The 15326-nt window shown below is 44.8% G+C and overlaps 1 protein-coding gene across 4 annotated transcripts; it reads left to right on the forward strand.

Moving 5' to 3' along the window:
- Nucleotides 1-4419: 4419 nt before the first annotated feature.
- On the forward strand, nt 4420-14165 carry CHAMP1 (chromosome alignment maintaining phosphoprotein 1). 4 transcript variants are annotated; one of them, XM_018044985.1, is made up of 3 exons: nt 4420-4556; nt 8242-8362; nt 10724-14165. In XM_018044985.1, exon 3 carries the CDS (start codon nt 10762-10764, stop codon nt 13165-13167), a length of 2406 nt encoding a protein of 801 aa, XP_017900474.1. In that variant the 5' UTR covers nt 4420-4556; nt 8242-8362; nt 10724-10761; the 3' UTR covers nt 13168-14165. The 4 variants fall into 4 exon arrangements, with proteins under 4 accessions (XP_017900474.1, XP_017900475.1, XP_017900476.1 ...); XM_018044986.1 differs by lacking the exon at nt 4420-4556 and adding an exon at nt 4576-5236; XM_018044987.1 differs by lacking the exon at nt 4420-4556 and adding an exon at nt 4576-5201.
- The last annotated feature ends 1161 nt before the right edge of the window (nt 14166-15326 follow it).

The raw sequence follows: 15326 nt of genomic DNA on the forward strand, positions 1-15326 counted from the left end.
GGTCTGTGTAACAACTATTAAACTCTGCCATCATAGTGGAAAAAGCAGCCTTCGAATACATTTACAATAGAAAAATGAATGGGTAGGGCTGGGTTCCTATAAAACTTAATTTATAAAAACAGGAACATTCAATATTTGGCCTGTGGACCACAGTCTGTTAGGGTTCATTTTCAAGATCCGTGGTTTAAAGGAATGGTTGTTAATACTTTCTGGTTTCAGGAACACTTTGCATTCTTAAAAATTATTAACAACCACAAAACACTTTTGTTTATTGATGTTTACTGTAGTCAAAATTAAAGCAAAATGTTTAAGCACAAGAATATATAAACATATGTTCCTTTTAGCTGTTAGAGTAATAACCTCACCACACAATTCTACTCCTGGATATAAATCTGAAAAAACAAAACACTAATTGAAAATGATACCTGCTCCCCAATGTTCATAGCAGCATCACTGACAATTGCCAAGGCCCGGAAGCAACCCAAGTGTCCATCAACAGAAGAAAGGACAGAGAAGAAGGGGTATCTATACACAGTGGGGTCCTGCTCAGCCACAAAGAAGGAAATGCTTCCGTTTGCAGCAACATGGACGGACTTCAAGGGCATCATGTTACGTGGAATAACTCAGACAAAGGTAAATGCTATATGATATCACTTATATGTAGAATCCAAAACAGAAAACTAGTGAATAAAACAACAGCAAAAAACGACTCACAGATACAGAGAACAGTTTAGTAGTAACCAGTGGGGAGGGCAGAGGAAGGAGGGCCAAGATAGAGGTCGTGGGTTAAGAGGTGCAAGCTATGGTGTACAAAACATTTAAGCTACAAGGATATATTGTACAAGGAATCTAACGAGCATTTGACAGTCACTGTGGCTCGATGGACATGAGTTTGGGTAAACTCCGGGAGTTGGTGATGGACAGGGATGCCTGGCGTGCTGCGATTCATGGGGTCGCAAAGAGCTGGACACGACTGAGCGACTGAACTGATGAATGGAGTATACCCTTTAAAAGTCATGGGTCACTTAGTTGCACGCCCGTAACATGTGCTCCTGTTGCAATGACAATGTAACTGATGGAATCCTGTACATCAGCTATACTTCCATTAACAGTAAGAAAAAGTGGCTGAATGGAGTGACACCCAAGAGGCCGCCACACGCCTCAGTATGGCAGGCACTTCTCCAGGCGTCAGCCACGCAACGGTGAGCAGAGCAGCCCAGCCCAGCTTCAGGGGCCTCGGTGCTCTTCCTTTCACACAAAAGGAATGGGAGCCCCTGAAAGCTCACAGGCTTCCTCAAACCCTCTGCATCACAAATGGCAGAATCAGCCCCCCTAAATCAGGAATCCCTAACCCAGAGTCTGTTGGGTGCTCTGGTGACACTGTTGTCCTGACCGTCGGTAGCTTCCATAAATTGGGATCATGATACTATGGAAAAGCATGCTGTACACTTCTGTGGGATGGTCTGCATAAGCTTTCATCAGATCCGCAAAGGAATAACTTTTCAGAAGATAAAGTTTTTATATATTAGACTGTCAGTAGTCTGGCTTAAGACTAAATCTTTAAAAAACTAAGATCACGGCATCCGGCCCCAGTACTGCATAGCACATAGAAGGGGAAAAGGTGGAAGTAGTGAGAAATTTCCTCTTCTTGGGCTCCAGAATCACTGCGGACAGTGACTGCAGCCATGGAATCAGAAGACAGTTGCTTCTTGGCAGGAAAGCGATGACAAACCTAGACAGTGTGTTGAAAAGTAGAGACAAAACTCTGCCAACAGTTGATGCCTTTGAACTGTGGTGCTGGAGTAGACGCCTGAAAGTTGTAGCAAGGAGATCAAGCCAGTCAAGGACTGATTCTGAAGCTCCAGTAATTTGGTCATCTGATGCAAAGAGATGACCATTGGAAAAGTCCCTAATGCTGGGAAAGACTGAGGGCAGGAGAGGGTGTCAGAGGGTGAGATGGCTGGACGGCATCACCGCTGCAATGAGCGTGAACTTGGGCAAACTCTGGGAGATGGTGAGGGACAGGCAGGCCTTGTGTGCTGCAGTCCATGGGGTCACAAAGAGTCGGACACAACTGGGTGACTGAACAACAATCCAGCGTTAAGTTTTCTTCACCATCATCTTGCCATAAACATAGAATGGAAGAATTCAATATTACTGGCAGAAACTATCACCGAAAGTGACCAAGGAGGCCCAAGCTGTGCACTTGGAGCAGAGGTGGAAAGGCCATGGGCTCCTGGTGGCAGTGCTGGAGCAGCTCGCCCTGGACTCCCCTCCCTGTGGACAAGGGGCAAGTCTGAGTCACTGTCTGTTTCTTTTGGTCTGAATGCATGAGAAACTTTGTCGCTCTGCTGTGATTTTCAGAGTGGCCCCCCAGGCCTCAGCAGCTCCTGGGGGTTTATTAGACATGCATCCTCAAGCCCTGCCTCAGAACTGCTGGTACTCCTGGCTTCCAGCTGACTCTGAGCTGTTTGAGGTGCTCCCAGTAAGTTCTTTTTCTGCTTAAGTCAGCTAGAATTGTTTTCTGTTGCTTAAAACCAAGAATTTCAAAGGAAAACTGATAAATAGGGGAGTAAGGAAATTTGGAGAAAGAAAATTTGGGGAGATAAGCTACACTGCCCTGAGTGAAAATTCCGCTAATTCAGGGATGGGAGCCTAGCAGCCCATGCCCTATGGTGGAGAATGACTAATTACCTGAGGGCCCCTAAAACAAACTGTTCATCAGGGGCCAGGCCTGAGGAAGCTGCGTCGGCACTAATTACCTGAGGGCCCCTAAAACAAACTGTTCATCAGGGGCCAGGCCTGAGGAAGCTGCGTCGGCAGTGCCACAGAACAGTGTGAAAGGGAAAAGGAAGTCAGGATTGTAGGCAGAGCAGCAATTTCTAATAGCACTGAAAGTTTTCAGACAGCAAACACAGAGTCTAAAGTGTTGCCACTTTATAGACATAAGAATTGGGACTTGCTATGCAGATGCTAAAAAATTTGTATCTTACAATCACAGGGTTGAAATAGCCACAGAATGCCTGTGTGGAAGTTGGGACAATATAATCTGGAAAGAATGAGACTATGTATCAGAACTGAGGTACTTAGCCGGCTTCAGCAGACCCATAGACACCCACCTGGGCGCCACCCTCCCATGCCATTCCCCCCACCAAGGAAGCTGGTTTTCTTCCGCTCCCCCTCCCCACCACCATCTCAGATCTGAAGTAGCCAGTAACAAAGTCGATGTCTAGAGGAGGCTGCTTCCAACCAAAGGAACAAGTAGGCCTTGTTCCTTACTAACTCATGCCTACAAACGTGACGGGAGCGCATGCAGGCACGCGTTCCCAGTGTTGGGTTCCAAACAAGAAGAGAGTGCTGGGTTGGACAGAATTTGTGGAGTGTGGTGGTTTAAACATCAGTTCTAGCTGTTTACTCAACTGGTCACCCTAAATTCAGTGGTGGCCAAGTGAAGTTCGAGTTTGGCCCAGGGAATCGAGGGAGGTACTCTTCAAGCTCAGACAGGTGCTTCCATCTGGGAGGAATCCACAGAGCTCAGGTAAAAGCTGAAAAAATTTAAAGCCTTTAATTATGTGTTAAAGTGAAAGTCGCTCAGTCCTGTCCGACTCTTTGTGACCCCATGGACTATTAAGTCCATGGAATTCTCCAGGCCAGAAAACTGGAGTGGGTAGCCGTTCCCCTTCTCCAGGGGATCTTCCCGACCCAGGGATCCGGACCCAGGTCTCCCGCACTGCAGGCGGATTTTTTTTTTTTTACCAGCTGAGACACCAGGGAGGGCAGATACTCACTGAACCACCAGGGAAATCCGAAAAGTTTTCTTTTAAAGCTATTAAGTCCGGTCAAATGTATGGATCATTTTGCTACAAAAACAAAAACCTGAAAATTTCCTAGAATGAACACGTTACTATTTAAAGTTAGAATATTTCCAGAAATTAAAAGAACAGGCAATATTCAGACTTTGGCGTGAAAGTGAGGATAAAATAAAAAATGAAGGGATAGACTAGAGACGCCTCAACCGAGGTAACGGATGCCGTCTGCTCTCACACGGAACCCGGCGGCCAGACGCGGTCCTCCGCGCGGAGCTCCGTCGCGGCCGCGCACTCAGGAGTCGTCAACGTGAACGAACTCGGCCAAAGGCAGAGAGAAACCCAGGACTCAGCAGCCGGGCGCTCGACCCCGCGGGAAGCACAAAGGGCTAGGGTTAGCGCGCGGACGGCGGAGCCCAGCCGCGGGCCCGCCTGCTCCCGGAGCTTCGGGGCGCGGCCGGGGCGGGGGGCGCGTCACTTCCGGGCGCGGGAGGGCTGCCGGGGGCCGCCGCGCTCCGCAAGGGGCGCCCGAGACCAGCGACCTGATTGGTCTGCGCGGGGGGCGCGGCGCCAAAGTCGCGTGAGCGCGCGCCCGCCCGTCCTGGGGCCGCGCGCACGTTCGCGCGTCCGGAGCCCGCGCCTGCGCCTGGCCGCCATTCGGGAGGCCGCAGCGCTGCAGGCCTTGGCGGAGCCGCCGAGACCGCGAGCTTCCCCCTCCTTTCCGGCCCGGATGCCGGCCGCGGCCCGCTGGTGAGGAGCGCGGCGGGCGGGGAGGGCCGTCCCCGGACCGCTGCCCCGAGGAGGCTTGGGCCTGCCGCCGACGAGGGCCCCAGGCGCGGCCGCGGGCCGGGTGGGGCCGCGGGCCTTGGGGCGGGAGCCGTGCGTCATCCCGCCCGAGGTCGGAAACGTTTTGTTTCAAACCGCGCTGGGGCGACGGAACCCGGGCCCACGAGCTCCTGGTTCTGGAGGCGGTTTTTTCTGCCCCTCGGCTGCGTGGGCTTTGTCATTAATGCCGCTTGGAAGTCAGGGGGCAACCCGCGGAGTGGGGTGGCGTGTATCTGATAACTCAGCAACAAAAAGCCGTTAAAGAGTGGGCAAAGGACTTCAGTGGCTATTTCTCCTGAGGAGATGTGCAGATGGCCCCAGAGCACGTCGAAGGATGACTCTTAGCTATCAGCGTTGTGAAAAAGGAAACCAGCATGCGATACCGCTTCACACTCGCTAATATTGGTAAAAAAAAAAAAAAAATTCTGAAGTGTTGATGAGGACCTGGAGAAATTGGAACAGTCCTGCTTTGCTGTCTGGGAAGTGAAATGATGCGGCTATCAGCTATGGAAAATGGTTTAGAAATTACCATTTGAAGTTACCAGTATGATCCAGCAGTTCCCCTCCTAGGTATAAATTCCAAAGAATTGAAAGCAGAGACCCAGGTACTTGTACACCAGTGTCCATAGCAGCCTTATTCAGAGTAGCCAAAAAGAGGGCTCCTCTGGTGGCTCAGTGAGGGAAAAAATCTGGCTGCAATTTGGGAGACCTGGGTTCGATCCCTGGGTTGGGAAGATCCCCTGGGGGAGGGCATCGCAACCCACTCCAGTATCCTTGGAGCCTGGCGGGCTGCATGGGGTGGCAAGGAGTCGGACACGACTGAATGATTAAGTACAGTCTTTGTTCAACCAGAGTAGCCAAAGGAGGTAACAGTGTACATGACTGTCAACAGATGAGTGGGAAAAAAAGTTGTGGTATGTACAGTGGGCTGCTGCATATCCTAGAAAAAATGAAATTATGACGCATGCTTCAGTATATACATGCTAAGTAGAAAAAGCCCCGCACCAAACCCCCAATATTTTATGATTCCTCTCAAAGAGGGAATTGTTGAATGGGTATAGAATTTCTGTTTGTGATGATTTTGGAAATGGATAATGGAAACGGCCATACAACATTGTGAATGTACTTAGTGCCACTAGATTATGCATTTAAAATGGTAAATTGAATGGTTGGTTCATTTTTAAAGTGGTAAGAATGGTAAAGTTTATGCTGTGTTTTATCACAGTTTTAAAAAATGTATACAAAAAAGCTAAACTACAGAGACTGGTTGTGAGGAACGCGGCATTGTTACAGCAGTTAGTTTGTGTGGATCTGTGATAGATCCATGAAGGAACGCGTGATGCCTGTTACAGACTGTGGGCTTCAGTTAGTAACATATATTTGTTTATTGGGCTTCCCTGTCGGCTGTAACAAATTTACTGGCTTAATACAGTGTTAATAATAGAAATAATGTGCAGAGGAGGAAAGGAGGAATGTGAGAACGCAGAACTTTCTGTTCAATTGCTGTTTAAACCTAAAATTTCTCTGAAGTTTAATATTTTTTAAAAATAAGCAAAGGTGAAGAGCAGTGCTATTGTGTATATACGTTGTTATTTAGTCGCTAAGTCATGTCAGGCTCTGGGACCCCATGGGCTGTACCGCTAGGTTCCTCTATCCATGGAATTTCCCAGGCAAGAATACTGAACTGGGTTGACGTTTCCTTCTCCAGGGGTTCTTCTGAATGTTTGATTCATTTCATGTAATTGTTTTTGGCTCATTTACTGGCTTTTCAAGATCTTACTAAATTTTACTATATTAACTTGGTTGAGGTATTTGAGAAAGAAACTGGATAGATAGCAGAACATTATTGTGGTCCTTCATCAGATGCTATTTGCCTGACCTTGAGTAGGTTATTAATGTCTAGGTTTCAATTTCCTTAACTGTAAAGTTTGCTTATTCCCGTAGCATAAAAATCCATGCTTCAGGATTCGATGAATTCTTGGCAAGCATTTTTGCCTCCTGCTGGTTGTGGAAGCATTTGCCCTGCAGAACGTTGTTGAGATGCTTGAAGAAGTGGTACCTCTTGGCGAGAGGTCCGGTGAATATGATGGATGAGGCAAAACTTCTAGCTCAGTTCATTGCACTTCTGAAGCGTTGGTTGTGTGGCATGTGGTTGGATGTTATTGTGGGCCCTTTCTGTTGACCGGCGCCAGCTGCAGGCGTTGCAGTTGAGGATGCATCTCGTGAACTTGCTGAGCATACATCTCAGATGTCATGATTTCGCTGGGATTCAGAAAGCTGTAGTGGATCCGATGGGCAGCAAACCACCAAATGATGACCATGACCTTTTCTTGGTTCAGGTTTGGCTTTGAGAAGTGCTTTGGAGCTTCTTAGTCCAGGCACTGAGCCAGTCATCGTTGGTTGTTGTATAAAATCTACTTTTTGTTTCACATTATAATCTGATGGAGAAATGAATCATTGTTGCATAGAATAAGGGAAGACGACACTTCAAAAGGATGATTTTTTTTTTTTTTGACTTGTGGTCAGCTGATGAGCTGGCCACTTATCAAGCCTTTTTACCTTTCCCATTTGCTTCAAATTCTGAACAACTGTAGAACGGTTGATGTTGAGTTTTCTGGCAACTTCTCATGTAGTTGTAAGGATCAGGTCGATGATCATCTCAGTTGATCATTGTCAGCTTTGGTGGCCGGCCACTGCACTCCTCATCTTCAAGGCTCTTGTCTCCTTTGTAAAACTTCTTGAACCACCACTGCACTCTACTTTCATTAGCAGATTCTGCACCAGATGCAGTGCTGATGCTGCGAATTGTCTCTGGTGCATTTTATGACCCATTTTGAACTCGAATAAAAAAACCACTTGAATTTGCCTTTTGTCTAACATCATTTCCCTAGTCTAAAATAAACAGCGAGTAATGTCATTCGCAAAAAACAAAAGCCATGAAGTGAGAAATGCATGTTAAAATGAGGTATATTGTGACCACATTTACTCAAGAATGTATTCCAGTAACCGCGAAGTTTAGCGACGCAAAACCATACTTTTGCATCAGCCTAATAATTTAATGGCTGCATTCACCATCCACAGTGATTTTGATGCCCAAGAAAATAAAATCTGCCACAGCTTCCACTTTTTCTCCTTCTATTTACCATGAAGTGATGGGACTGGATGTCATGGTCTTAGTTTTTTGAATGTTGAGTTTTTTGAATGTTCTGAATGGTTTTTCACTCTTCTCTTTCACCCTCATCAAGGAATTCCTGAGCTCCTCTTTGCTTTCTGCTATTAGAGGCGTGTCATCTGTATATCTGAGGTTGTTGGCATTTCTCTGGCAGTCTTGATTCTAGCTTGTGATTCATCCAGCCCAGCGTTTTGCGTGATGTGCTCTGTCTGTAATTCCATAGTGGATCATTAAATTGATGCTCAACGAGGGTGGTGTCATGGATATTATCTACCGTAATCTTTGGTGTCATTTTATTAAAGTTAATGTCTAGGCTTTGGATTGGACCCCTGTTGCTGTTGGAAGGGGCAGGATAGTGAGAGAGATCATCAGGGTTATAGAGGGCACAGATTTTCACAGTGAAGTAATTTTGATTACCCTTCCTTTTGTGTTTTTCAGGTCCAACTTCCCATTTTTGCCCTTCATGTACTATACGTTGTTTTCTGTGGTCTAGTCAAAACGCCATGTACACTTGCCTGCGCTTTGAAGACCATTTTAAAGAATTCTTCTAAGACAACTGGTAAGTCTACTAATGAAAGAACATGGTGGTCTATAGTTCCTCCCTGTTCTAAAAGTTTTAGTCCTGAATTTATACAGTGATGTTCTAGTAGCATTGCTTCGCATATATTTTTGTGTGCTTTTAACATTTCTCACTTTCTAACATTTAAGAGAATATTTTATGATGAGTGCATTTTTAAAAAGTGCTTAGAGTTCTTAAGGGAAAACATTAAAAGCATACATACCCATGTTAATAGTGGTATACGAACATGTATTGATTATGTTAGTTACAGAATCCGGTTTAGCAGTTGCTGGATCCTTGCTAAGAAGGGCATACCGGGTATAACTGGTAGGGGGTAGAACAGAGTCAGCAGAGAATCACAGGGCTTAGTAATTGCTGAGTAGAAGCCTGCATGTCAGGGAAAGAGCATTATGTGTCATTGATTACATGTGTAATCAATGTTGAGATGAAAGCTATCCATTTGGGGTCAAAAACAGGCTGGACACCAAAGAATTAAAGATACAAATATGTAAGAAAAGAGTGAAGTTATCATCATAGGAAAAATACTGAGTTATTAAAGAAAATATTTGAATGAGAAGGCATAATTTAAAACACAGTCATAAGAGAAACAGTTTTAAATTTTTAATTTTTGTGTAAACCAGTTGGTCAAAAAAGTTCTTTTGAATTTTCCCATGATATGTTACGGAAAACCTGAATGAACTTTTGGGCCAACCCATGATGTAGTTTAGGAAAAAAAAAGTCAAATAAAGTCAAGAGACAAATGGTAAATTGAGAAGGTAGTTTCCATAAAGTGGCTGATTCCTTTTATATACAAAGACTATTTACAAATAATTAAATGCATAAAGTACATCCTAGAAAAAAGATATACCTTTGGCTGATAAAAAGGGAAGATACTCAGTCTTTCTCATTAAAGAACATTAAAACAATAGTGAGATGTCAGTTTTCACCTAAGGAGTAGCAAGGGTTTAAAGTGTAATGATTCTCTGGTGATGAGGGAGTTGGGAATTCTTGAATTATCCCTCACATAGACGCACTTGGTATGTAAGGTATGTAATAGTACTGCAGGTTTTTGAGAGTTTGGTGAAACATTAGTTTCAGTTGCAAATAGCCTTCGAAACATTTCTCGGAATTTCCCCTACAAAAATATCCTCACATTCAAAGATCTGTATAAGGAATTTCAGTGCTCAGCCTGTGTGTAAAGACAGCCTAGGAAATGCCTTCTAATTTAGCAGAAGCCTGTATGTGCCCTTACTGTAGAATCAGAAACTTGGTCCAGTTGCTCTCAGAGTCACCAAAGCACGTTCCTTTCACTTCCCTGGGGTCTGGCCCTGTTGTTTCTCCTGAGCCACAGACTTCTCTTCTTTAAATGGAAGCTCATTGCAGAAAAATATGTTTAATACCCCATTTGTATAGAATGTATGTGCCCTTTTGTAAACATAGAACTTCTCTTTAGTGATACATAAGTAGAGTGACTACCCTTGGGAAGTGATACTGTGTGAATGTCTTGTCCGCATGAATGAGTATGTGAGTTTCTCTTAACTTTTACTGCCGAAGAAGATCAGCTTAAAAGTTTAAAAGTCCTGTTTTCTGGTAAGCAAGTTGCCTCAAGGGTGTCCTCCGTCTCAGTTGCTGTTTGTGGCAAACCCCCTCACAGCCTTTAATGTCTCTGCTGAGAGCCTTCTCGGTGTTGTCTTCCACGTCGTCTCTTCTCAGCTGATGTAAGCACCACGTTGCATGTAAGCACCTGAAACCCAAGCACCTAGAAGAGCGTAGGGCACAAAATGATTAATTTATTAAGTGAATGGATAAAAATACGTTAGGATGAATAAAGCATTACAAGATATGTTGACTTTTTTTTAAAAGTTGTCTTTTCACAGTTAGATTTAGTTTAACAAGCACTTTGTAAAGTGGGTCTAAAGTTTCTTGCTCTGCCTGAATAGCTTAGCTTTAACTTTGACATTTACTCAGCCTTTGTGTGCTAACAGCTTGTTGATTCGGGGTATTACAGTGTAAGGCACGTGCTGTAGATAATTCTGGAATCAGGCTTGGGTTCCTGACAGGCTTATAATCTGGGTAATTGACTTTGAACATTAGGTTCGTCATATGTAGATGAAAATAATATTGGAGTCATATTGTTAGGATTAAATGAGATGATGTATGTAAAAATAGCAGAGTTCCTGGGACTTGGTTAAAAATTAGCTATATTTTTCCCTTCTCTTCACAGTCTTTATAGAGATATTTATAATAAATGCGTATGCCGTTCTAGACTTAAAATTTTTCAAGTATAGGATGGACTAGAAATAGCATTTCATTCAGATTATGATCCCTGAAAATCACTCATTTATTTCTCCTTTGTCGCAGCACTGTTTTTAAAGAATAAAATCGTGTATGCTAGAAAAATGGAAGTATTCCAGGAACTTCATAAGACGTCGGCACATTTGGAGTGTGACCACTGCAGTTTCAGAGGCACAGACTATGAAGATGTACAAATCCACATGGGTGCCACCCATCCAGAATTCTGTGATGAAATGGATGCCGGTGGGTTAGGTAAAATGATATTTTACCAGAAAAGCGCAAAGCTGTTTCACTGCCATAAATGCTTTTTCACCAGTAAGATGTACTCTAATGTATACTATCACATCACATCTAAACATTCGGCCACAGAGAAATGGAATGAGAAGCCAAAAAATCAGTTCAACAAAGAAGCAGAACCTGTGAAAAGCCCCCCTCTTCCTGAACACCAGAACATGGCCTCCAGTTCAGCAGAGCTGCTGAAGCCTGCCCCTGCCCTTTCTATAGAAACACAGAAACTTGGCCCAGTTGTGTCTCCAGAATCACCAGAACCTGCCCCTCTTCCTTCCCTGGACTCTCAGAAGCTTGGCCTTGTTGTTTCTCCTGAGCCACAGACACCTTCTCTTCCTTCTCCTGAGCCTCCAAAACCAGCCCCTGTCTCTTCTGAACTTCCAAAACCAGCACCTCTTGTTTCTGAATCTCAGAAACAAGTCCCTGTTCCTTCTCCAGAACCACAGAAACTTGCTCCTGTGTCTCCTGAGCCAATAAAGGCCACTCTGACTAATCCCAAACCCCAGAAACACTCCCATTTCCCAGAAACATTGGTGCCACCTTCAGCCCCATCCCCTGAGTCACCAGTACTAGCTGCCTCCCCAGAGCCTTGGGGACCATCCCCAACTGCTTCTCCGGAGTCTCGGAAGCCAGCCCAGACTGTCTCCCCTGAGCCGAGGAAGCTGTCCCCATCAGTGTCTCCTGAACCTTGGAAGCTGTTCTCTGCTGTCTCCTCAGAGCCTCGGAGGCCAGCCCCAGCTGTGTCACCAGGCTCTTGGAAGCCAGGGCCACCTGGATCCCCCAGGTCTTGGAAATCTAGTCCGTCAGCATCATCAGGACCTTGGAAGCCAGCTAAACCTGCTCCATCTGTGTCTCCCGGACCTTGGAAACCGGCTCCGTCCGTGTCCTCTGCCTCCTGGAAGTCTTCGTCAGTCTCGTCTGGTTCCTGGAAATCTCCTCCTGCGTCTCCTGAGTCGTGGAAGTCTGGCCCACCGGAGCTGCGAAAGACCACTGCCACCTTGTCACCTGAGCACTGGAAGACAGCTCCTCCAGAGTCTCCTGAGGCTCGCAAACCTGGCCCAACACTGTCCCCAGAGATCCGGAGTCCAGCAGGGTCTCCAGAGCTCAGAAAGCCCTCAGGGTCTCCTGATCAGTTTTCTCCTGATCAGCGGAAAACATCTCCTGCTTCAGTTGATTATCCTGAGTCCCAGAAAAGTTCCCGTGGTGGTCCCCCTGATCTCTGGAAGTCTTCCTTTTTCATCGAACCTCAGAAACCTGTCTTCCCTGAGATCCGGAAACCAGGTCCTTCTGGGCCATCTGAGTCCCCCAAAGCAGCCTCTGATATCTGGAAGCCTGTTCTCTCTGTCAATACTGAGCCTAGAAAGCCTGCCCTGTTTTCTGAGCCTACCAAAACCGCCCCTCCTGCTTCTCCTGAACCACGAAAACGTGCTCTTTTTCCAGAGCCCCGGAAGCATGCCCTTTTCCCCGAACTTCCAAAATCTGCCATCTTCTCGGAGTCTCAGAAGGCAGTTGAGCTTGGTGATGAACTACAGGCAGATTCCATAGATGATCAAAAGTGTGATGCTCTAGTTCAGGAAGAACTAATGGCTACACCTAAGAGACTCTTGGAAGACACGTTATTTCCTTCCTCAAAGAAGCTCAAGAAAGACAGCCAGGAGAACTCTGATGCTGAGCTTAGTAGCAGTGAGTGTATTAAAGCAGATTTGGATGCAGTAGATGGTAAGGGCCAAGAATCAAGCAGTGACCAAGAGCAGGTTGATGTGGAATCTATTGATTTTAGTAAAGAGAACAAAATGGACATTACTAGTCCAGAGCAGTCCAAAAATGTATTGCAGTTTACTGAGGAAAAAGAGGCTTTTATCTCTGAAGAAGAGATTGCAAAATACATGAAGCGTGGAAAAGGAAAGTATTATTGCAAAATTTGTTGCTGTCGTGCTATGAAAAAAGGTGCTGTTTTGCATCATTTGGTTAACAAGCATAATGTCCATAGTCCTTACAAATGTACAATTTGTGGAAAAGCTTTTCTTTTAGAATCTCTCCTTAAAAATCATGTAGCTGCTCATGGGCAAAGTTTGCTTAAATGTCCACGTTGTAATTTTGAATCAAATTTTCCAAGAGGCTTTAAGAAACATTTAACTCATTGTCAAAGCCGGCATAATGAGGAAGCAAATAAAAAGCTGATGGAAGCTCTGGAACCTCCACTGGAGGAGCAGCAAATCTGATTTTTAAACCTGGTGTGGACATGTGCTCTGCAGAGTTGTTCATTGACCCCGCTTGTTGAAAGTATCGGTTAGAGAGCCTGGCTGGGTCGGTAGACCTGACGCTCGGTGTGCTGTGTTTGTCTCAGTGGTGCTACAGAGAGTAAGTGCTTGCTGTTTTTTCCCTGGTCTCTTGCTTATGTGGCTGTTGTATAAGTCAATAAATGCATATTGTGTATTCCATATGGGTAAAATTTCTCTAATTTCTCTAGTATATTTGAGTAATAGGAAGAGGTAGGTGTTCTGTATAACAAGACTAAGTTGTACCCAGTTGGAAACATCTAGTTACATCTTTCTTGTGCAACTAATTTTGGACAGTGGAAATTAGGCATGAAAATTCTGAGAAGTTTTGTTCTCTTAAGTGTGTGTTCAGATGATAAAAATTATTTTAAAGTTTCTATTTGGTCATAAAATGTTAGTTTATTAATCTTGAACCACTTTTAGGTGATTATTAGCTTTTATGTCATGGAAATTTGGAGTCTCAGGATTGCTGATTTTCTGCTAAAAGAGGGGAAATTGAGTCAGTTTAAAATATAGTTTGCAGTCTTCTCCTGTAGGAAACTGAGAAACAGGGGTGTGATTTTAGGTCTTGTCCTTTGTTGATTCCTTTGGAATCTTCCACTCTACCCTACCCCAGGATCTGGCCCTTCCCTTCCCTGTGAGCTCATACCAACAGGTGATCTTTGCTTGCCAAATGTGTTACGAGTTGCACCTCCTCCTGGGCCTTACGCACCGTCTTTTGGGGCTTCAGACCAGGGTCATGAGCAGAACCGAAAGTCTTCCAGATTCACCACAAAAAGTTTTATAAACATTACTGTTTAAGAATACACCAGTTCTGTGTTTTTCACAGTTGTTACTGTAAGTACTTGGTGCCTGTTTATGGATTGTTTTATTCTAAAATATTTTGTCAAATGTGTATCAGCCAAATTAAAGCCAAATCAAAAACAAAGGCTTCCATGTTAGCAGTGTCTTCCTGTGCGCTTTCTTTTGTGTGATTTTCATATGATACCAAATTCCGTTGTTTCCAGTTTCCACTTGTTTTCACACTGATTTTCATATCTGGAGCAGCATTTTCTACGCTCTGTTTTCTCAGAGTGGTCAGGTAGGTTCAGGGACTGTACGGTCATCCCTTGGTGTCCACAGGGAATTAATTCCATGACACCCTGCAGATACCAAAATCCGTTGGAAAAGCACGTAGTGTTTGTATTTAACCTGCCGTACTTTAAATCATCTCTAGATAGCTTACAGTGCCTAACACAATGTAAGTGCATTATAAATAGTTATCAGCATGTGGCCAATTCAAGTTTTGCTTTATGGAACTTTCTGGAAGTTTTTTCGAATATTTTTGATCCGTGGTTGGTTGAATCCATGAAAGTGGAAACCAAGGATGCATGAGTCCTAGCTTCATGAGGCTTTGTACGAAAATTCTCATCAATCCATGTTAGCCTATTAAAGGTCACTTAATCCTGCTGGTGGTCAGTCCTGACTGCTTCATTGAAACAATAGGAAGCATTTAGTGTCATAAGGATTCTGATTTGTAGCCAGAAATGAGATATTGGCTTATGCACTTGAATTCCATCAAACAAGCAGCTCCAGAGCTGCCATTTCAGAGAACACGGTCTGGCAGGGAAGGCACTGCTTGATGGGATTGTTGATTTACGCTGGGCAGCTTAACCACAAGCTTGCGTGTTGTGGAGTTGACTCCTAGACATGATGCCAGCAGGCAGGAGGGGGAAGGTGTCTTGGATACAGCTGTCTTACATGCTGACTTGATTAAAATTACGAGTAGAAGAACAAGGGACCTCCAGTGCCCAGAAATTGTTTTGAAGCCTGCAGTCAGAACAGCCATGTCTGAGCATGTAACAGCAGGCAGCAGGTTCTTTGGAGCCCTGTCTTTTGGGGCAGCTTCTCAGAGAGTCCTCGGTGCGTCTGCTCAAGGGGAATCTAGCTAGACCCCATAACTTGGCATCTCATGTTGGTTTTTAGTAGCACCATCGTAAGAGACTTGGTGCTAGGTTAGGTAGCTGTGGCGCATGCGTAATTTGGCATTAAGGCCAACTGGAGATCCAGCCAGTCCATTCTGAAGGAGATCAGCCCTGGGCTTTCTTTGGAAGGACTGATGC

The sequence above is a fragment of the Capra hircus genome, unplaced genomic scaffold, assembly GCF_001704415.2.
Source record: "Capra hircus breed San Clemente unplaced genomic scaffold, ASM170441v1, whole genome shotgun sequence".
Taxonomy (NCBI): Eukaryota; Metazoa; Chordata; class Mammalia; order Artiodactyla; family Bovidae; genus Capra; species Capra hircus.